The sequence below is a fragment of the Staurois parvus genome, unplaced genomic scaffold (assembly GCF_062004578.1).
Source record: "Staurois parvus isolate SC_StPar_1 unplaced genomic scaffold, SC_StPar_1.0 ptg000235l, whole genome shotgun sequence".
Taxonomy (NCBI): Eukaryota; Metazoa; Chordata; class Amphibia; order Anura; family Ranidae; genus Staurois; species Staurois parvus.
In genome coordinates, this window is record NW_028318031.1 from 2,495,610 (window position 1) to 2,518,813 (window position 23,204).

Consider the following 23,204-nt stretch of genomic DNA (forward strand, 5'->3'; position numbering starts at 1 on the left):
ACGTCCTGCAGAGTGAATTAAATTCTTAAACCGAGGTATTTGTGTGTGTGTGTGTGTGTGTGTGTGTGTGTGTGTGTGTGTGTGTGTATATATATATATATATAGAGAGAGAGAGAGAGGAGGGGGGAGAGAGGGGGGGGGAGAGAGGGGGGGGAGAGAGAGAGCAATAACACAACAGAGAGAGATAAAAGAAATAAGTTTAAGAAGGTAGGATACTTGCAGAAGTCCTTGGTTTAAGCAGAGTCCAATCGTCCATACAAAAGGGTTGCCTTTTCTCCCAAAGATGGTTCCTGATGTTAAAAGGGAGAATCTCTTCTTCTTTCTCTCCAGGCCTGACAGCCTGTTTTCTAGTGTCCCAGCAAGGGGTGTCTACTGATGCCAAGGTCCAATCGCCTCATTTGGGGAGGGGGAGACCCAGGCTGTGACCCAAATCCCTCACAAGTTTATACCATGGTCAATAACCTTCACTAAGTACATGTAGCATCCTAGCCATTGGCAGATTAATATGCAGAAACATATTCTGAACACCCAGACATCAAATATGACATATCCGGCTTTCTACTCTGTTAGACGTTACCTAGGGATGTAAGGTGTCAGGTGACTTGTATTAAAATGGCATATCTGAATATATGCTTTATTTTACTGTACCCTGTTCCTGTTGACGTTTATGAATTTGTATGAAAAAGTGATTCAAGTGGCATGTACGTTTTTATGGCCACTCTGAGGTAAGGCTACGTGTCAAGGGGCCGCCTGAGTTTGTTTTACGACCGGGCAGATGAAAGGGTTTATCAGACATCCTGGAACCAGGCTTAATTGGGGTTACAACCATGAAGCTATCCAGCTGTGCCTTATGCACTTGTGACCCCAGTGCACACACACAGACCACATACCATTCAATGAGGGAGTGGGGGGAGGACTGGAGTGAGAATGACATCTGCAGAGTATGATACAAAATATGGTTGTCATTGTCTATATCTGTATGCACAATTATCACAAACCACACTGCTTCATCACCGCTAGTCTGTGTAGCGTGGACCCAGCACTAATATAACAGAGCTCCCATCCCTAGGTATGCCTGGAGATATCCAATTTCTCCTTAAAGCCACAGACACACACCAGAAGCACAGCACAGTGGCAGCTGAATACTTTCCATTTTGTCCCAGCAATCAATAACTAGCTTTTTTAAGCAAGGTGCACATTGCCAGTACACTTACCAGCCAGTCGGGAAATGAATTCAACACAGTGCCTGAATGCCCCAAGAGTGAGTAGCATTGAATATTTTGGGGGAGCTGGTGGAAGTCTCTAACATTCAGCATTCTTAGTTCCAAGCATACCTGTCTTTAATCTGTTTTTGTTATGTGTGTCCCAGGATCAATGCTTTGTTTATTTAGGGCTAAGGACCACATTTCAGAGGGGCATTGAGGAGGTAGTGTAACTTCCACATAGATTTGCAAATATGTGCAACTAACTCCTGTTTTTAATACATAATGTTTAAAGTAGAACGTTACTCTTTTACTTTTTGTTTTCCTTTTTTTCCCCCACTCACCTGCCATCCAGAGTTGTTGATTCAAATATGCACTAAGAATAGAAGAAGGGAGACCTTTCAATCATCTGCCCATCTCCCATTCTTAGAATGTGTTTCTTCCATAGAAGCAGTAATATGGCTTCTATGAATGGAGCTGAACAGAAAGAGGCAGGCAGAGTTTAGCTCTCTCATGAGCTTGTGAAAGCCTCTTAGTTGCATTAACCCCTTGCCACATTGGGGGTGGGGGGGGTTATGACAGAGGAGGCATCAGCACAAGGGACACATCCTACTGACTGTTATGTCCCTTGTGCCGATTTCTTTTTCTTTTTTCTTTTTTTGGCTGCCCTTAGCCTTTTAAGTAGGAGAAAGCTAGAACCCCCATTAACTTTTTTATTGCTGCCAGATTACCCTTTCCCTAAGTTCCTGTTTGCTGAAATTGGCTTAAGACAGAACTGAGAATACATACAGTATGTTTAAAAATGGAAAGAGAGGACACATACTACTTTTTGAATACAGGGCAGTGTGTAAAACAAACATTTTGTCATTCTGTTTCATGGAGTAAATTATTGGTATTGGGACTGTGTGTGTTTTTTTTTTTTGCCATGTATGAATAAAAGGAATACTATGCAAGCCTTCCAGCACCTCTGTCTTTTCCCTGAAACATCCATGATATCCATGTGTAACCTTTTTTGGTATGCAGCAGCTGTATTGAGTGTCTTTATTGTGCTGGAGGTAATAAAATTGTCATGCACACACAAGCACATCTCTTGGTGAACTTGCCAGTACTTTTAGGTTGTTTGGTATCCATGATGACATTGAAACTCTGGGAGGACTGTGCCACAGCTAATATAGCAAGACTTCAAAGAATATGTAAACCCAACATTTCATACTCCTGATATGTGCCTGTTGTACCATGTACTTGATTGAAAAAGTATCCTGTTCTCTTTGTATTGCTTCCTTTGTGTGAAATCCCTGGTGTTCCTGTCAGTCCCTCTGCTTTCATATTAGAAACTGACCACACTAAACAGGAGAGCACACCGTGGTCGGTTCTCCAGCTGTGCTGGGAACTCCGTGGGCTATCCTCAGTTGATCAGGCTTCTGCTGACACCCCCCCCCCCATGCACAGTTATTCACTGGAAAGTTCAGTGTACAGTTGTTTCCCCTCCCCCAGCTCCTTATGCAGCTGTGAACAGAGATTGTGATCACTTTTTAAAAATGGAAAAAAGGTATTTATAATGTGTACTGTATACATGTTTTGCTTTTCATTTCTATTGTGAATTGAATGAGTTGTTTTACAAGGTAAGGATTTACATACTGTATCTTTTCTAATTCAATGGTTTTTATTAATTTTTTAAACAGTATAAAACAAAGGCAATAAAACACACCCACGCAGGGGCTATCAATTGCACAGATAAACAAAATGCAAAATAAAAATAAGGAAAAACAGTGCTCTAACGCCAACAGGGCAAAAGGTACGCCCACGCAGGGGCTATCAATGGCACATAAGTTACAAAACCTTAATGTAACTGACTATAACAACTAAATGCAGCTGTCCAGTCACACCAAAAACAGAGAGAGAGAAAAAGGAAGAAAGAGAAGAAAAAAAAAGGGGGGGCAAAGAGCAGGGGTCCAAGAGCGCCAATACCGAATTCCATTACATCCCCACACTATCCGGGGGGAGTGAGGGAAAGGCATATTGCAACCACGGCTCCCATATTTTCAAAAATTTACGTTGGGAGTCGTTGCGGATACTCGACATCTGTTCGTTGAGCATCATAGTGGTCATACGATCCCGCACCCCCTGAAGAGGAACAAACGGACTCTTCCAGGCCTGAGCAATTGTTCTAGTGGCGGATAAAAACAGATAGGAAGCCAACTTCTGCTGGTGAGCCAAGAGGCCCGGTATGGGGCAATGAAGCAAAGCATACCGAGCATCCCGGCGTATGGAGAGATGGAACAAGGTGAAAAGGAGGCCAAACACACGAGACCAAAAACGAAACAGTCTCGACATACTGTATCTTTTAAGTCTGAATAGGCAGTGCATTATATTTTGATGTATAAACAGTACAAGCACAAATTCCTCTGTTTTATGCACATGATTTGTTCATATCCACTTGCTTAGCTGTAGATCTGCACAATTTGCTTTTTGTGTTTTTGATAAACCCCACTGAGGCAGCATAGGGAAAGCCCTATGAGCAAAGCAAGTAGCCAGCAGGACTCGGGTGCTATATCAGTGTCAAATATTCAAATCCCCATGTTAAACTGTTCTGTTACCACACATTAGATGTGAGCAAGCTGCAGCTATCCAGATCATGAGTAATGTATAACACTAAACCTGCTCAGGGGCTGGAAATTCCTCACCAGACAGAAGACAGCAGGTCCTTTCTTCAAAAAAAAAATCATGTACTTTTAATTGCGATGCATAAGTACATCACATGCTCTACATAGTAATGCATGTATCTCACATAATGAATACCTATTGTCAGTGAAAGTGCTTAATGAATATTTTCACTCTTTGGTTCATGTTTACTACACGTGCTCTGTCTGCAGGCATATGTCATTACATGAAATGCTATATTGTTAAAATGCAGCTGGTATGTACATAAATTGTAGCAGTTATGCAAGTTTGTAGAGTTCTTACATAACTTGATTTGCTAATATAATCCCAAGCTGTTCTGTAGCTACTGTATATGAACAGTTCCGGGGAACAAAAGAGAAGACAAGGAACTGACATGTTTCCATCAAAGAAGGCACTTGAGCATCATTTGCGTGCTTTTTAATACAACTAAATGTATGCCAATATCATATCCAGAATTACATTGGAAATTTTCCTGCATTCCCCTTCAGTGAACATATTTATCTTAGTGTGGCAATTTCTATGTTCTTTCTCTGTCTTGTGATTCTCTTTGCATTGGATCTCAAAGAGTAAGCCTTTGCTATACAGAGTGTTGATTCATCTGGATGTAATGTATATATGTGGCTTTTGGTTGTTTGTTGTATATAGGCTTTTATGAGTAATATCCTAAAAAGAATCTGAAATAGCCGTTGACAAATTGAGTTTTTGACTGCAGAATTGGACATGCTTCTTACATATCTCTCTCAGATAATATAACATGCAACTTTCATTAGTCTTAATCCAAGGGTTCTATTTATAATTTTTTTCACACAGGATTAACTCAACCTTCACACAGGATTGACACATATTTCCAATAAAATAGAAAACTCAATTCTAGAGGAAAGTTGTATACATTTTGTGTAGGGAAAGGAAGAAAAGTAGTATATTGGAGGTCTCTATCTTATCATTTCACTCTCTTTAAGTGAAACTGTTTAAAGCTTGTAACTAAGAGAACAGACCCATATAGAAGGAGTGAATGGCAGCCTCCGCATGGCCTGGCTGTAGCCCAGGCTGAGGCCGCCATTCACTCCTACTATACAGATATGTTCATGATGTGCAGTGTATGGAAATTCTCTGGTTGGCTATGGACCAGTACCTCTAGTCTGAATAGCACCCATTATCTGCTTTAAGGGCACATAGCTTGCTCTGTTTCACCCTAATTTCTGTATGTCTACAGTGAAGAGGGGAGGGTAGGAGTACAGTATAATGGAATACCCCAATCCCTAATTTTGCTTACCCGACTATATCTATATGTATATGTAGATCATTTGTTCTACGTGAGAAAGCACTCTGATACTTTGCTTAAGTAAGTCTTAAATATGATGAGCTAAAGGGGAGGAAAGAAAAGGTCAGATTTTATATTGGTGGGACTAGTCTTTTTAAATGTACCCTGTGGTTGCTCTGCCTCATTCTGAATTCTGGCCAGCTACCTAGATGGGGAGGTACAGTGGATACTGGACCCTAGTCACTGATATTGTTCACTTTTTCTATATAAATTATTAATTCAACCTATGTGAGCAAAACGATTGTGATTTCAACAAAATTATGACCCACAACCCAATTCCCAGCATGTTTCACCACATCAGTAGGCTTCATCAGTGGCAATGAAAGAAAAATATAAAGGTGCAGAACCGCATGTAATCAGCCCTACTTTGAAATATAAACTATTATGGTTATTTGATCTGATATTGGTTTCAAAAGCACAAGATGGAATATCCAGTGCAGCATGGCCAGAAACATTTATGTGGTATTTTGATGACATCTCCATCTATCAAGTGTGATTACATTCAGTGAATGTTTGTTTTATGTGCGTTAAAATGGTCTTCAGTTCATAGGATAATAATCAGTAGGGACCATACATATTTATGAGAATTCTCAGGCAATGTCTTTGAATGTTGGTGATAAAATGTCAAAGGTCACTTACAAATATTGCAAATTACTGTTGCAGCTGTTAAGTACATAATGATTTAATTGTAAACATTACTTCTTTGCAGGCTGGTTGAAGAGTTCATGCTTCTTGCAAACATGGCGGTTGCACATAAAATATACGGACGTTTTCCAGGGGAGACACTACTTCGTCGTCACCCACCTCCACAGACTAAATTGCTGAATGACTTGATTGAGTTTTGTGACCAAATGGGACTTCAGCTAGACTTCACTGATTCCGGCACTTTACATGTAAGTAAATGTTAAGTGGAGCCCAGTGTACCAGGTACAGGCCCCAAAAGACATTATGTAATATGCAGATGGTCCTATTTATCAACCTACCTTTTTTTTTTTTTCACTTTATTAAATATTTGAGTGTTGCAAACGTATTTTACATGAAGTAGACACAGCAAAGGGGTTTGCTTAATAGGCATTATAAGCAGTTAATGCAAGAGCTTCTTGTTAAATTCCTGTTTCTTCCATATATTGGGGTAACATGAGGCTTATCCTTTTTCCTTTCTTTCTTTCTCTCCCTCTCCCCCTCTCCCTCTCCCCCTCCCCCTCTCCCTCTCCCCCTCTCCCTCTCCCCCTCTCCCTCTCCCTCCCTCCCCCCCCTCCCTCCCCCTCCCTCCCCCTCCCTCCCCCTCCCTCCCCCTCCCTCCCTCTCCCTCCCTCTCCCTCCCTCTCCCTCCCTCTCCCTCCCTCTCCCTCCCTCTCCCTCCCTCTTCCTCCCTCTCCCTCCCTCTCCCTCCCTCTCCCTCCCTCTCCCCCTCTCCCCCTCTCCCCCTCTCTCCCTCTCTCCCTCTCTCCCTCTCCCCCTCTCTCCCTCTCCCCCTCTCCCCCTCTCTCCCTCTCCCCCTCTCCCCCTCTCTCCCTCTCCCCCTCTCTCCTCTCTCCCCCTATCCCTCTCCCTTTCTCCCCATCCCTCTCCCTTTCTCCCCATCCCTCTCCCTTTCTCCCCATCCCTCTCCCTTTCTCCCCATCCCTCTCCCTTTCTCCCCATCCCTCTCCCTTTCTCCCCATCCCTCTCCCTTTCTCCCCATCCCTCTTCCTTTCTCCCCCTCTCCCCCTCTCCCCCCCTCTCCCCCTCTCCCTCTCTCTCCCCCTCTCCCTCTCTCTCCCCCTCTCCCTCTCTCTCCCCCTCTCTCTCCCCCTCTCCCTCTCTCTCCCCCCCTCTCCCCATCCCTCTCCCCCCTCCTCTCCCTCCTCCCTCCCCTCTCTCCTCCCTCTCCCTCTCTCCTCCCTCTCCCCCTCTCCCCCCTTCCCCCCCCATCCTCTCCCTCCCCCCCCCTCTCCCCCTCTCCCTCCCCCCATCTCCCCCTCTCCCTCTCTCCCCATATCCCTCTCTCCCCATATCCCTCTCTCCCCCTATCCCTCCCTCCCCCTCTCCCTCCCTCCCCCTCTCCCTCCCTCCCCCTATCCCTCCCTCCCCCTATCCCTCTCTCCCCCTATCCCCCTCTCCCTCTATCCCCCTCTCCCCCCTCCTCTCCCTCCTCCCTCCCCTCTCTCCTCCCTCCCCTCTCTCCTCCCTCCCCTCTCTCCTCCCTCTCCTCCTCTCCCCCCCATCCCCCTCTTCCCCCCATCCCTCTCTCCCCCTCTCCCCCTATCCCCCTCTCCCTCTCTCCCCCTATCCCTCTCTCCCCCTATCTCCCTCTCTCCCCCTATCTCCCTCTCTCCCCCTATCTCCCTCTCTCCCCCTATCTCCCTCTCTCCCCCTATCTCCCTCTCTCCCCCTATCTCCCTCTCTTCCTCCCCTCCTCTCCCCCCTCCCCTCCTCTCCCCCCCTCTCCCCCTCCCCCTCTCCTCTCCCCCCTCCCCTCTCCCCTGCCTCCCCCTCTCCCCTGCCTCCCCCAAATATGAGATTGCAGGGTTTTTGTGTGGACGAAAGGCACAGGTGCACCATACAGTCCCACTGCCAGCAGCCCAAAAAAGTCAGTTTAATCTTCAGCTTGTTCAGTTAAGATTTTAAAATGAACGATAGAAGCTGGCTGGTTGCCATGCACAGCTGCTGCAGGTTCTCTCCACTCCAGTTTTGATAAATTCCCCTCATAGATTTTTACAATCTGCCAGCAGGGAGCCTGTACAGTGCACTTGTGCCTTCCATCCACATGAAAATGTTAAAATCTAAAAAAAATTGTCTCTTAATTATTATGCTACAATATGAATTTAAAGGTGTAAGATAAAGCAGACTGGTGCCCATGGGTCCATTTCTATTTGCTCTCTGCAGAAAAGCTTGAATGAACAATTTGGAACTGATGAGTATTCTGCTGCACGCAAGGAAGTTCTGACCAACATGTGCTCCAAGCCTATGCAGGTAAGGTGGAGTACACTTCTTTCTTGCCCTTTCACCTAAAACTAGTTTTGTATTTTTTTGTGTTTGTGTTTTTTTTTTTTATTTTGTAACCATAGAGGTCAGTGGCCAAAGTCTCCCTATATATCTACATGAAAAGAAAACCTTTGTTCAGACCTCCTTTTTTCTTAAAGTGTTCCCTTTTTCAGAAAAAATGAAAAGATGAACTAACACAGTACATTCTCCTCACCCTCTATACTCCCTACTGTACTTGCCTTCAGGGATACTAAGCTGTCCATGCCCATGCAGCCAAGCCAGTGGTCCAAGGATTTGAAATCCCTGCTCTTCTCCCTCTTCTCTATTCAGCACTTCCAGGACAGACTAGAGAAGTGATTCACTGTGCACGAACTGACAAATTAAAATTGCTCTGGTCTGTCCTAGAGGTTCTGCACAATGAAGAAGAGTGGGCATTTTAAACCCCAAGACCCCTAGATTGGCATTGACACCTTATCCTCCCCATAGGTAAGTATGGAGGGGACCCAGGGGGGCGGAGGGTTCACAATGTTGGCCTTTTTTCATACTTTATTGTACATCATAGGGCACTTCATATTCATGACTGCTTGTGTTATGATGCCACCTTTAAGGTAAAAGGACACTGGTTACGAAAAGGCAGAAGTTCCCCACCCAAGCATAATCCTTTCCAGCTCAGCTAAGACTCTAGCTAGCTGTCCTTTTGCGATTGATGTGGTCATAGATGTCTCTGTGAAGATTATCTTTTTTTTAGTTCACTATTTATGGCCTATCCTGAACACCCCTGCTGGGGTAGGGAGAGGATTCATGGGGTTCGGTCACCTACATCCAGAAGGTTCCCTTGGTTTCGAAACATGCGATTGGAAGCTTTCAGCTACAATTAGGCGCAGCTGCGACTTGCCATCAGCATTAGGACACATAGCAAGTAATAGGTCTGATTTGAACTGATACTCTTTTAAACTGGGTGGAAACACGCTTATTAGGTCTAATAGGCCTGCTAACCCTCAGTAAACCATGTCGTCATGCAGGCAAAGAGGTGAGGGAAGGGTGATGGGGTGGGCTCCCAAATTAAGTTAGCAGGTCCAATTCTCAGGGGTTCTTAAGTTTTTTGAATTCCTGGGATACAAACTTGGGTACCCTCCTCCTTTGTAGGGAGATGAGGCATTGGAGAACATTCTCAGGAAGAGGAGGAAGCTGTTGAGGATCAGGAATCCTCTGTAGAGGAGTCCTCCCAGGAGGAATCTCAGGGTCCATGCTGTCTCAGACACAGAAGATACAGAATACCACAGTGGGCTTCCTGGTGGACATGGTGTGAACTAACTTGAAGTTGCTATTTCTGGAGTCCTTATATAAAGGATTTGGGTCCTGGCAGCTGCCAAAACATGCCAAAATATTTTGCAGTACACCCACATTTGCAGGAAGTAACATGTGCCAATTGGGCTCACCCATAGAAAGTGTTTTCACCACCAAAGCAATTTGCTCAGCAGTACCACATGGACATGGAATTCTAGAAGAAATGGGGCTCTCCGGCTGTTGACCTAGCCATTCCCTACTTGAATAAGATGGATGAGGTCTTGGTCTTTAAAGACAACACATATAAGCAGTGAAAGACCCTCTTTCTGGTGTTTTCCTTTCTGGTTGGAGCAGCTCTGCAGCCTGCAGTGGGAGTTTGCCAAGCCTTCACAGTTTGGACAAAGTGTATGTTCTGTTCTGGTGAATTGGACAAGGGCAATCTTGCCATTTTGGCAGTTCCTGGAAGATTTTTCAAGAATTTTGAGTGGTTGATTTGGAAGACTCCATAAGGCAGCTTTCCAGCTTGGGCACCATGTTTGTCCTCATGGGAAGGATACTATGGCTCATGTGCTGGTTGACAGAACTTCTCTGCAAGAATTACATTGTGGTGCTTCTTTTCAAGGGCAAATGTTTGTTTTTTTTCTTGTTTTTTTTTTTATTTTGCACCATCCTTGGATGCCTTAATTCCGAAAGTGACTGTGCTTAAAAGCACGCTATTGCCCCTAAAGAAGAACAACATGATAGTTCAGAAACAAGTGCAGTCTTCAGAAACCAAGAAGGGTTTCTTTGGAAAACAGCAAGCCTCCAGCTCTAAGCAGAAGCCTAAGTCCCAATTCCATAAGCAGGACTGAACCCTAAAGTCCTCAGGATCCGAAGGTATGTCCTCTTCATAGTGAAGGGGTGTCTCCTCCCCTTCCTCACTTGAGAGGGGGGACTTGTGTCAGCCTTTGCTACTGCCTGGACTCAGGAAGTTACAGACTGTGTTTACAGCATGGTTTCTAGAGGTTTACAAGCTGGAGTTTTTATATCCTGCCAGTTTGGGACAAGCGTCAGGAGTGCTTGTATCTGCCAATGTATCTGATTACCAAGACCAATTCCGCTCTGGAATGGTGAGGTTCCATGCAGATTCTGGATACTGGAAAATCCTTTCATCTGATGACTTGGAAGGTCTTGACAATGGATGCAAGCCTATTGGGCAGAAGGTATTCCCAAGAACCTCCTTGTTCAGGGAACATTTTCTCCAGAGGAGTAGAGGTTAGCGATCAACATCCTGGAGCTTCAGATGATTCGGATGTCCACCTTTGGGGTCTCCCTGTCAGGATTCAGTCCGACAATGCCACAGCAGTGTCATGAGTGGTCCAGAAGAGGCTGACCCAATCTTGTCCTGTGTAGAGCTTCACATTCCAGGCCTCTCCACTGTGCAAATTCCCAACATGGAAAGTTGGCAGGTGGTCTTTCTCAGCCATCAACAACTGAATCTGGAAGAATGGTCCCTTGGGAGGTATTCGCAGAATTTTGTCTATAATAAAGTCGATCAAAGATGTACATACATTGAAGGCTTCTTTCACCTGGTATTAAGCAAAGTTTCATTCCCAACAGTATGTCATGAAACATAACTTAACTTTTCTCCAATCTGGTATCAAGATGTTTTTAAGTACCATCAAGGAACAGATCTTTCATCCATTCTGTTTGTGACCTGACAAGATCATGTCTTGTTCCTTGATATAAGCCCTTGAACAGGGTGTCACATGGATTCTTCCTCTTGTGTGGCCCTCTTTGAGCCTCTTTATGAGATTTCTTTGATGCTTCTTACACAAATGGCTGACTTTTTGTTGCTGTTTTTGCCTTTTGACTTGCAAGGTCTTAGATTTGGCTGCGGTTTTCTTGCAAGGAACCTTTCCTGGTTCTTCACCAGGACAAGGTGGGGTTGAGTTCTTGGATTTTTTTTTTTTTTTATTACACCTAAGATGTTTTCTTCCTTCCCCCAGGATCAGTATGTTGTTTTGCTAGCTTTGTGTCCTAATCTTAAGAATCAGTAGGGAAAGGAACTTTACTGTTAGAATTTATCTGCACTTTTGTTTCAACAGTCTAAGGTCCCTGTTTGTTTTACCTGAAGGCCCTTGCAAAGGTCAAGTAGTTTCTTGATCCACCATGTCTTTGATTCATGGTAACAAGGGCAAAATACCTCCATGGACAGGCAAGGCCCATTCCACCAGCAATGTCGGTGCTTCCTGGGCTATTCAGCACTAATCTTCTGTTGTGCAGAGTTTGGCTACTCCCTGGTTTTCTCTTCACACATTTACTAAATTCTACCAGGTGGATATTCACACCTGTGTAGATGCCAGTTTTGTTTTTTTGTTCTGGGCACGTTTGCCTTCTTGTGTTGCCCACTCATCATGTTCAGTGCTTTGGGACATCCCAACTGGTCATGAATATGAAGTGTCCTGTAATGAACAATTAAGAAATTTGCATTTTTTTGCTTGCTACAAAACTGAGGCTTACTGAGCTGGGACAGGTTATGCCTGGGTGAGGAATTCCTGCCTTTTTTTTTGTCCAGTACTAGTTTACCTGATGGTGGCAGCATACCCAAATAGTCATGAATGTGATGTACTACAAGTTAATAATTTTGCAGGCAAATCAAATATCCTAAATTTGTCTGATATGATGGGGTTTTTGTTTTTTGTTTTTTAATTCTGCCATTTTTATCGTACATAAAATATCAAGTTTGTAAAATACTTTTGTTTTAGTTTAGTGGAAACCATTCAATGCTTGTATGCATTAATATTTTCACTTAAAGTCTATCTCCGACCATTATATTTTTCCTGATTTGTTCATTAAGGATACAAAAGTAATTCTTGGGACATTTGGGTGCTACTGTGCATACAGATCAGAAACTGGCAAACAAAGCTGTTAGCCAGATATAATCGCTCCCACTCCCATTATGTTTTAGTTTTTTGCTGGTGTCCTAGGAGAATGCATCTTTTCTCTCCTCCAGAGAGAAACAAATCCTTTCCCTCTACAATTGTCTTACTTTTTATTAAGGCTTTTTTTTCCTTGATATTGCCAAGCCAAGAGTGCTCACTTTTACAGTTTTCTGGATCAGCTGGTACACCAGTATCCTTGGAGGCAGTACCTGGACTCTCCTGTGTATAGGCCAGGGGCTTGGTCTCTAACATGACCTGCAGACCCTGGGCTCTGCCTGGGCACTTTCTAGACACTTTGTGTACTGAGTTGACCACAGAGTGCTTTACAGGTCCAGGGTCGTAATACACCTGTCTGATGTAAACCTGTCCCTGAAGACACCTGATGGAGTATACCCACCAGAGTGGTGTAGATTGTATGTTATGTGCATGTTAACCCTGCATCGGTACAGTCTGTTGTATGGATACCATCCAGACCACCACTGAGGTAAGTTACTAGGGCTGTGACTTTTGTTATAGAGCCTGGCATGTCTTAATGTGTCTTTCCCTTCACGCTTAACTGTGAGCAATGTGACATGTTGCAGATAATTCTTTTCAAGGGCCATGACGCATCTTTTTAATCTGTTGCATGCACCTTAATGGAAGGGCCTCAATACTTTTTTAATGTGTTGCACACCCTGTACAGTCACTCTGGCCTGCACATGCACCCTGGCCAGTCATGTGGTCTAAAATTGTACAATGCACTCCTCATACTACTTCCATTCATAAAGTAATCCAACATTTGCTCCTTGCAAGGCTTTGACCTTGTCCTTGCTGCTGCCTACAGTGGCCTGGTCACAGACTGCTATTTACTCCCTCCAAATCTGCAGTTGGTCCATGAGTAACCTTGTTGGTAATAGTTTCACTTGCATGCTATTAGTGTGGCAGATCATAAGTAAGGAAAGTAGTCCTGCAGGCCTTTCCAGCTCATCATCCTTTAACAACTCTTGGCAGCTTGCAGTATTCCTAAATGTCCTGACTTGGATAGCTCAAATCACTGTCCCCTGCTTGAGTCCACACATTCCTCAGAGTCCTCTTTAGCTCCCTAGGGCATGGCTCCCTTCTTTGCTATATCCATGGAGGAATTTTTGCAGCTATGTCAAAATTAATGAGCAAAATCTCTGCGGACTCAGGATGCAGAAGTCACAAACGTACGTTTTCTAATTCTCCTCCAAAGTTGGTTTCTAATTTACCTACTGCTGCTACTGCACATTCAGTTAAAGATGAGAAGTATACCATCCTTTCTGGAGGAGGTTCACTCTGCAGACACAGAGCCATATGTTTAAGGATTAGCGTATTATACCATATTTAAAACATGAGCAACCGTCATCTAATTTCTCAAAAATGACCAGTCTCGGCTCTTTTTTAAAAGTCCCCAGCCTTTTAAAACTTCTAGTTCACTCCCTATAGTTGTCTCAGGACTTACACCCTTAAAGTGGTTGTAAAGCACTCAGGTGATACAAAGAGATGAAAACAAACCTCCTATGTAAGCTGTACACGTTTATCTGCAGTCTTCTCTTCTCTACAGTCTTTCAAAGGCTAGAAGAGATTGGAGGGAAGGGGCACACCCCCCTTTATGTAGCACACAAGAACGTAGCTGAGGCTGTCAATTTTCAAGAGGTCCCTCCCCTGTCACCAATTTTCTCTTGATGTCAGGAAAATCTGTAGTGATTCATGCTGATAGCAGAGGAATTAGGCAGCAGACAGAAGTGACACGTAGTGCTCTTATTTGAGACAAGTACACAGTATAGAAGGAATATTAATAGGGAAGTGGGAATATATTTATAAGTTTACATGTTTATTCATAAATGTAGGATACATTAGCACTTTTTCACAGTACATGTGATTAAAGTTATATGGTGAAAAGTTGTAGATTCATTAGACTATTGCGCAACAAACGTGACAGATGTGTGACACACATCCCCAAGAAATGAATCCTAGCTGTGAAACGAGTTGACAAAATTCAGCTTGTCTGTGACCTATATGCAAGATCATGGTCTATTTATGTATTCTGAAATGTATCAATGAAATAGTTTTTTTGCAAATATTGTATATATGGTTTTTATATTTTTAATTAAAACACATTTTTTTACAAAATTTGATGTTGATAAAGGTGTGTCCTTGGTGCTAAACAAAAAATAAATCCCTTTTCCTGATGTGACACAGTCCTGCGTTGCTGCCTGTTCATTCAAAATAGTAAAAGGGCTGTGTGATCTGTCTGCCAGGGCCATGTATTTACAATCAGTCGTAGAGTGCATCTCGGCCCCGTCCACCCCTTCCCTCCTCACTGGCTGTGATTGACAACAGTGGGAGACAATGGCTTCTGCAGCTGTCTCAAAGCCAGTGAAGAGGTAGAGCGTTTATAGAGCCCTTGCTCTCATGCACTTTGCTGGATAGAAATTGGGCTCAGATAAGTATAAAGGGCGGAGCTGGGGGAGGTAGAGAACTGAGCATTGAAGGTTTTTTACCTTAATGCAGAGAATGCCTTAAGACAGTGGTCTTCAAACTGTGACCTGGGGGCTGGATGTGGCCCTAGGGTTGCCTTTATCAGGCCCTTGGGGCACTATTCCTCCTATTGATACAAGGCACCATTCCTTCTACTGACACCAACAATGAGGCATAATCGCTATCACTGATACTAACAATAGGGCACTGTTCCTACCACTAACACCAATGATGGGGCACTTTTCTTCCGACTGACCTCAATGATGGGGCACTATTCCTTTTCCTGATACAAACAATTAAGCACTATTCCTCCCACTGATAGGGCACTATTCCTTCCCTTGATACCAACCATGGGGCATTATTTCTCCCACTGACACTATTGATGGGACACTATTCCTTCTCCTGATACCAACAATGGGGCATTATTCCTCCCACTGACACCAATGATGGGGCACTATTTTTCTCCCTTATAACAATGGGGCACTATTCCTCCCATTATTACTAATGATGAGCCATTGTTTGCTCCCATTAAAGACACGGCATTTTCTACTCACACTGACCATATTCCACCTTTCCCTACCTCAAAGTCTGAAGGACAGTAAATTTTCCCTTTGTTCAGAAAGTTTGGAGCCCCTGCCTTAAGGCAAAAACCTTCAGCTTTTACAACCACTTTAAATGTTTAAACATTTTCATGAGACAACTTCTTGAAGGACAGGGTTCTGTTTTTTTTTCCAGGTGTACTCAAATAGATCTCTGAGATGGGCTTCTAAGCATCAGGCATCTGTTTTCAGGTTGCATGACAGCCACCTGGTCTTTGTTCACACATTCTCAGTTTTACCATGTACATGGTCAGGCCTCTTCTGATGCCAACTTTTGACATAGACATAGGTCTTTCAGCCAGCTCTGTGAACTCCGTCTAGCGCCAGTGTTTTTTTTTTTTTTGTGGACCTGTTCGCTCATCGTTTGCTGTGTTGCCAATCCCTCGTTTGGATTGCTTTTGACTGTCCCTATATACCCGAATAATCCTCTTCTTGGAGTACTTGAAGGAACAGAGTAAGAGTATTGTAGGTACATAGTGTTATGCTGCCACCTGCAGGAGAATTGGAGACGGCAAAAAAAATTAACCAGGAAGTATAACCCTCTCACTCTTATCCTCATGCTTCAGTTTTGTATAAAAGCAGTAGTAGGTGTGATTATAAGCCAGAGGGGTGGAAGTGTATCACTTAATATTGGTAAAGAAAAGCATTTTAGGGTAAGTCAGAAATTCTTCTTTTTTTTTTTTTTTAATAATACATACTTAAAATCCCTTTTTTTGGCGTTCATTAGGAGACAGGTCTGGTCTTCACTTCTCTGTCTTATGACCCAATTCTGCTATTGCTTTTCCACAAAACTGGAGCATGATGGGAGTGGCAGGTGTTATTTCTCACTTGCTGCTTTGTTTGCCAGTGTGGAATATCCTGTATGCAGGAAACCTAGTTGTCTCAAGAGTTACTTTTCCCTGTGTGATTTAATAGACTCCAAGATATTTTGACCAGTTAGGATTCAAACCTCTGTCAGGTTTCTATTACGGTTTCTTTTCCAGCTGGGGAGGTTTCTCCTCCCTCCTGCTCTGGTGAGTGGGTCAAGGAGACAGGAAGTCATGGAAAATCTCTCTAGTGGAGAGAAACACAAACGACTTTTGTTGCATGAAGAAAGGTTTAGAACCCTGTAATGTTTTTATTGCTCTCTGTGCCTTTTATACCTATTTCTTGTTCTGGTGTCAGGATATTAAGGGCCCACTCACACTATTGCATGAGCACATGTTATGCGTTAAGGCTATCCGTTGAGTAGGCTGGCAGTGCACCTTAAAGCACAAAATTTTTTTTTACCAAGCACACCATGCATGACATGTTTGTTGTGGTGATCTGCAGTTCAGGTACATTGCCTGCTACAGTAGTACTACATTGTGGTGCCATTCAGAATGACACCACAATGCACTGGACTGCAATTTGTATTACTCTAAAACTGCACTGGGAATTTGTAGAACATTGTAGAAGTGAATAAAGCCTAATATGAATTCCTGTTCTGTTCTTTTTCCATAGATGGCCGTATATTTCTGTACCGGAGTGCTTAGAAATGAGAGCCTTTTCCATCACTATGCCCTTAACGTCCCTTTATACACTCACTTCACTTCTCCCATAAGACGCTTTGCTGATGTTATTGTTCACCGCCTTCTTGCATCATCTCTTGGTGAGTATACTTTTAGGCCTCTTGCAACACTCCCTTGTTTTTTGCTCCATGCTGCTCCTTTTGGCTTGGAAAGCAAAATCGCATACTTGATACTTTGTTTATATAGGGGAACGTGATGTACCTCCATCACACTGCACTCAATGTCTATACATTTTCTTCTGGCATATGATTTGCCGCCATTATTGTTCACTGCCGCAATGTATCATGTGTTGGTGAGTATACCCAGGGGCATTTTCTGAATGCCATTGGCCTGATCATAAACTGGGCACATGATCATCAACTGGGCACCCTTTCTGTGATGCCCATTTCAGTCAAAATTTAAATAGTATAAACAATATGTAAACGTTAGCAATATCTATAGGGGATATCTGCCTGGATTTCCAGCTAGTAAGACAAAATGTGAGCATGACTAGGAAAACAAAAGACCAGGGGCTTTCTGGAGTAGAAAGCAATAACAAGTTCTGCAACACAGGGTTGGCATGGCAATATTGCACACTGTATTGAAGCTTTCAGTCCCTAAATGTGGGATGCTACATTAGTTTTCTTTTATTTTCAAGCTAAGAACACAATCGGCAAATGCAAAAATTTTGCCAGAAATGCAGTTTTTGTCACTCCTGTGAGCTGCACCAAAGAATATCTTCTATCAGTGGTCCGTAAGCTACTACTTATTGCCCTGCCCCTGATGTAATGGAGATGAAGAGATTTGGACAAGCTTGTTGTCCATATCAATAGAGTGGACTATGGTGACGTCTTTGCCTCCTTCCACCGATACAGTGACCCAGGGACAAGAAGTATTATTTTCTAGATTTCTAGTTGAAAATAAAGCAAAAAAAAAGCTTGAAAATGCAGCCACCACATCAAGGGCTTGTAATCTGCACTTCATGACACTTTGTTTTTGGTTTTTGTTTTGTTTTTTTGCAATTTAAAGGGGATGTTTAAACAGAACCTGTGCCTATTCATTGTGTACACTGCACACATAAAGGAGTGTCTCAAAGTAGAATATCATCAAAAAGTTTAATTTATTTTGGTAATTCAGTTCAAAAAGTGAAATTCATATACTATATATGTAGATTCATTACACACAGAGTGATATATTTCAAGCATTCCTTTCTTTTAATTTTGATGATTATAGCTTACAGCTAGTGAAGACCCAAAATTAAATAACTCAGAAAATTAGAATATCACATAAGAAAAGGCTTTTTAATACAGAAATGTTGGCTTACTGAAAAGTATGTCCATGTACAGTATAATATGCAATCAATACTTGGTTGGGGCTCCTTTTGCATGAATTACTGCATCAGTGTGATGTGGCATGGAGGCTATCAGCCCGTTGCACTGCTGAGATGTTATGGAAGCCCAGGTTGCTTTAATAGTGGCATTTAGGTCGTCTGCATTGTTGGGTCTGGTGTGTCTCATCTTCCTCCTGATAATACCCCACAGATTCTCTATGGCGTTTAGGTCAGGCAAGTTTGCAGGCCAATCAAACACAGTGATACCATGATCATTAAACCAGGTATTGGTACTTTTGGCAGTGTGGGCAGGTGCTAAACCCTGCTGGAAAATAAAAAATCCGCAATAAAGCTGGTCAACACAGGGAAGCATGAAATGCTCTAGAATTTCCTGGTAGAGGGCTGCATTGACTTTGTACTTGATAAAACACAGTGGACCAACACCAGCAGATGACAGGGTTCCCCCTAATCATCACTGATTGTGGAAACTTCATACTGGACCTCATGTAACTTAAATTCTGTACCTCTCCACTCTTCCTCCATACTCTGGACTTTTATTTCCAAATGAAATACAAAATTTACTTTCATCCGAAAAGAGTACTTTGGACCACTGAGCAACTGTCCAGTCCTTTTTCTCCTTAACCCAGGTAAGGTGCTTTTGACATTCTCTGATTCAGGAGTGGCTTGACACAAGTAATGCGACAGTTGTAGCCCATGTCCTGGATGCATGGTGTGGTGGGTCTTGAAGCACTGACACCAGCTGTAGTCCACCCCTTGTGAATCTCCCCCAAATTCTTAAATGGCCTTTGCTTTCACAATCCTTTCAAGGCTGTGGTTATCCCTGTTGCTTGCACACCATTTTCTATCACAGTTTTTCCTTTCACTCAACTTTCCATTAATATGCTTTTACACAGCACTCTGTGAACAGCCATATTCTTTAGCAATGACCTCTTGCGACTTACCCTCCTTGTGGAGGGTGTCAATGACTGTCTCTGGACAACTGTGAGGTCAGCAGTCTTCCCCATGATTGTGTAACCTACTGAACCAGACTGAGACCACTGAAAGGTTCGGGAAACCTTTACAGGTGTTTTGAGTTAGCTGATTAGAGTGGGACACTATAAGTCTACAATATTGAACTTTTTCACAATATTCAAATTTTTTTGAGATACTGCATTTTGGGTTTTCACTAGCTGTAAGTCATAATCATCCATATTAAAAGAAAGAAATGCTTGACATAGATCACTCTGTGTGTAATGAATCTATATAATATGAGTTTCACTTTTTTAATTGAATTACTGAAATTAACTTTTTGATGATTTTTTTATTTATTGAGATGCACCTGTATGCCATAGTTCTTATACCCCAAAATACTGCTAACTGTGGCAAAGGGAGAAATATCCCTGCATCAGTGTAAGGGAATACACAAATGAGAGAACAGCACACAGGAGCAATACCCTTTATTTTATAATTAAAAACTAGATAAAAATGCACTCACAAGCAAAAATGAATCGGATTATCAATCACATCTCCACACCACAGAACTGTGCACCAAAATCATATCACCACCCTTAATAGGAGCTCCAGCTGACAGTGTGTATATTACAGCAGTCCTGGAAAGAATGTAGCCACCTCTGTGCTTGATCTTGTGCATGCTATAAGAAACCCTTAAAACTTGCATTGCCCTGTGCTCTGCATACCCAATTATCAACAAGCCAGTTTGGTTAAAAAATACAAAGTGCGTCCTCATGAAAAAAAAGTGATAAAGCATCAAAGTAAACCACTAAAGAAATCATATTAGAAAGGGCTATAGTTATCCCCAAATCTGCTGTTACTGTACATATATACCATAGGACTCAATTAGCATAGAGAGGGTAAAATAAGTATTGAACGCATCACCATTTTTCTATGTAAATATATTTCTAAAGGTGCTATTGACATTACATTTTCCACCACATGTCGGTAACAACCCATATGTACAGAGAAACCAGAACAAATAAGTTCAGAAATTGTGTAATAAAATGGAATGTTAATATTTTGTGCAAACATACCAACAGTGAAGTTTGGAGGTTGGAACATCATTATGTGGGGCTGGTTTTCAGCATATGGTACTGTCAAAATTCATGTGAAGGAAGGATGAATGGTAAAAAGTACCAAGACATTCTTGATGGATAGATGATGAAGATTAAAACGAGGGTGGACATTTGAGCAAGACAGCGATCCCAAAAACAAAGCCAAGGAAACTCTCAATTGGTTTCAAAGAGAGAAAATAAAGCTGCTAGAATGGCCCAGCCAATCACCTGACTTGAATCCAATAGAAAATATATGGAAAGAACTAAAGATCAGAGATCAGAGTTCATAGAAGAGGCCCATGGAACCTTCAGGATTCGAAGACTGTGGAAGAATGGGCCAAAATCACACCCGAGCAATGCATGTGACTAATTTCTCTATAAAGGAAGCATCCTCAAGCGGTCATTACCAACAAAGGATTTTGCACGAAGTATTAAATAAATTTCAGTTAGCGTGTTAAATACTTTTTCCCTGTGACATTCCATTTTATTACACATAACTTAATTTCTGAACTTATTTGTTTTGGTTTCTTCGTATGTATGGATTGCATGAGTTGTTACCGATGTGAAAATGTAATTTCAGTAGCACCTTTAGAAATATGTTCACCTATAAAAATGTTCTATACTTATTTTACCCGCTGTATATCCACTGCCATCCATTACAACTTGAATTTGCTCTTGCATAGCATACAAAACCGGTAAACTTAAGCAACACTTAAAGTTTAAGTAAATTGCATCCATGCAGAAGGAAAACTGCAGTAATGAGAATAAGCTGAAAAGGCATAAGCTGTAGCTATCGAATACACAAGTCATGCATCCAAAAGCATAGTGGTAGCAGGTAGCAAATCCACAGCTGAGTAAAGGTTTAACTGCACAGATTGCTGGATATGACATAGGCTAGAGTTTGAAGATGTAAATTGCTTTACATAGATTAATTAATCTGTAGCCAATGAATCTATCCAACATACAGTATGTCAGGCAATATTGTGGCCTCCAGCAACAAGTGAAGACAATAGGTTTAGCAAAAACATGAAGATATACTGTAGGTAGCCTTGTTTAAATTAGTATTAAACCATAATAAAATACACTGCTAAAAAAAAATTAAAGGAACAGTTTATAATCAGAGTATAGGATCAAGTCCATTAAACTCCTGGGATATTGATCTGGTCAGTTAAGTAGCAGAGGGGGTTGTTCATCATTTTCAGCTGCTTTGGTGTTCATGAAATTAACAGGTGCACTAGATGGGCAACACTGAGACTAACCCCAAAACAGGAATGGTTTTAGGGGTGGAAGTCACTGACATTTTTTTCCCTACTCATCTTTTCTAACTCTTTTTCACTAGTTTTGATTTGGCTAGGGCCAGTGTCACTACTGTTAGCATGAGGTAATACCTGGACCCTACAGAGGTTGCACAGGCAGCCCAACTCCTCCAGGATGGCACATCAATACGTGCCATTGCCAGAAGGTTTGCAGTGTCTCCCCAGCACAGTCTCAAGAGCATGGAGAAGATTCCAGGAGACACAGTTGCTCTAAGAGATCTGGACAGGGCTGTCGAAGGTCCTTAACCCATCAGCAGGACCGGTATCTGCTCCTTTGTGCAAGGAGGAACAGGATGAGGTTTAGGGCCCGATGTCCTCTAGTGGGCCCTGTGCTCTCTTTTAGGCACCATATAGCTAGATTGGCATTTGCCATTGAACACCAGAATTGGCAGGTCCGCCACTGGTGTCCTGTTTTTTTTCACAGATGAGAACAGGTTCACCCTGAGCACATGTGACAGACATGAAAGGGTCTGGAGAAGCCGTGGAGAACATTATGCTGCCTGTAACATCGTTCAGCATGACTGTTTTGGTGATGGGTCAGTGATGGTCTGGGGAGGCATATCCATGGAGGACCTCACAGACCTCTACAGGCTAGACAATGGCACCCTGACTGCCATTAGGTATCGGAATGAAATCCTTGGACCCATTGTCAGACCCTAGGCTGGTGCAGTGGGTCCTGGGTTCCTGCTGGTGCAAGACCACGCCCGGCCTCATGTAGTGAGAGTATGCAGTCAGTTCCTGGAGGATGAAGGCATTTATACCATTGAATGGCCCCCACGCTTGCCTGACTTAAATCCAATAGAACACCTCTGGGGTATCATGTTTTGGTTCATCCGCTGCCGCTAGGGTGCACTTTAGACTGTCCAGAAGCTCAGTGATGCCCTGGTCCAGATCTGGGAGGAAATACCCCAGGACACCATTTGTCGTCTCATTATGAGCATGCCCCGAATTTGTCAGGCATCCATACAAGCACGTGGGGGCAATACAAACTACTGAGTACCATTTTTGAGTTGCTGCAATGACATTTCAATAGAATGGACTAGCCTGCTGTATAATTTTTTTCACATTGATTTTCGGAGTTTCTTTGAATTCAGTCCTCTGTAGGTTGATAATTTTCATTTCTGTGAAAAGATGGGGCATCCTTACATTCCTGCGAAGTGTCCCAGAAGACTGGGGGGGGGAAAGAAGGGGGGCCATGTCGAACTGAGCCGGAAGTGGGAGCAGGTACCTGTCAAAACCAGGTTTCCACTTTCCCCCAAAAAGTGGCAAATGTGGCAGTGGAGGAGGGGGCAGGGGTGAAGGCAAACAAGCAAAGCTTCCCCTTTTGGGTGGAACTCAACTTTAACCAATTGCCCACTGCCCTACAGCAGAAATACTGCTACAGGGCGGCAGGGCTGCGCAAACTCACGTATATATACATGATTTGCATTTCTGGGTAGGGGGTGCATGTGCACGCTGAAAGGAATTGGCTCCTCTCGTTCCTTCCTGTAGCTACCG

General features: G+C 42.9%; 1 protein-coding gene across 4 annotated transcripts in view; it reads left to right on the plus strand.

Moving 5' to 3' along the window:
- Window positions 1–23,204, plus strand: part of DIS3L2 (DIS3 like 3'-5' exoribonuclease 2) — a 746,747-nt gene that overhangs the window by 683,387 nt on the left and 40,156 nt on the right. For all 4 annotated transcript variants that reach the window (XM_089680086.1, XM_089680087.1, XM_089680085.1 and 1 more), the window contains 3 exons: window positions 5,915–6,098; window positions 8,074–8,160; window positions 16,946–17,093. In XM_089680086.1, the coding sequence (XP_089536212.1) occupies window positions 5,915–6,098; window positions 8,074–8,160; window positions 16,946–17,093 (419 nt within the window). The remainder of the gene's footprint in view (window positions 1–5,914; window positions 6,099–8,073; window positions 8,161–16,945; window positions 17,094–23,204) is intronic.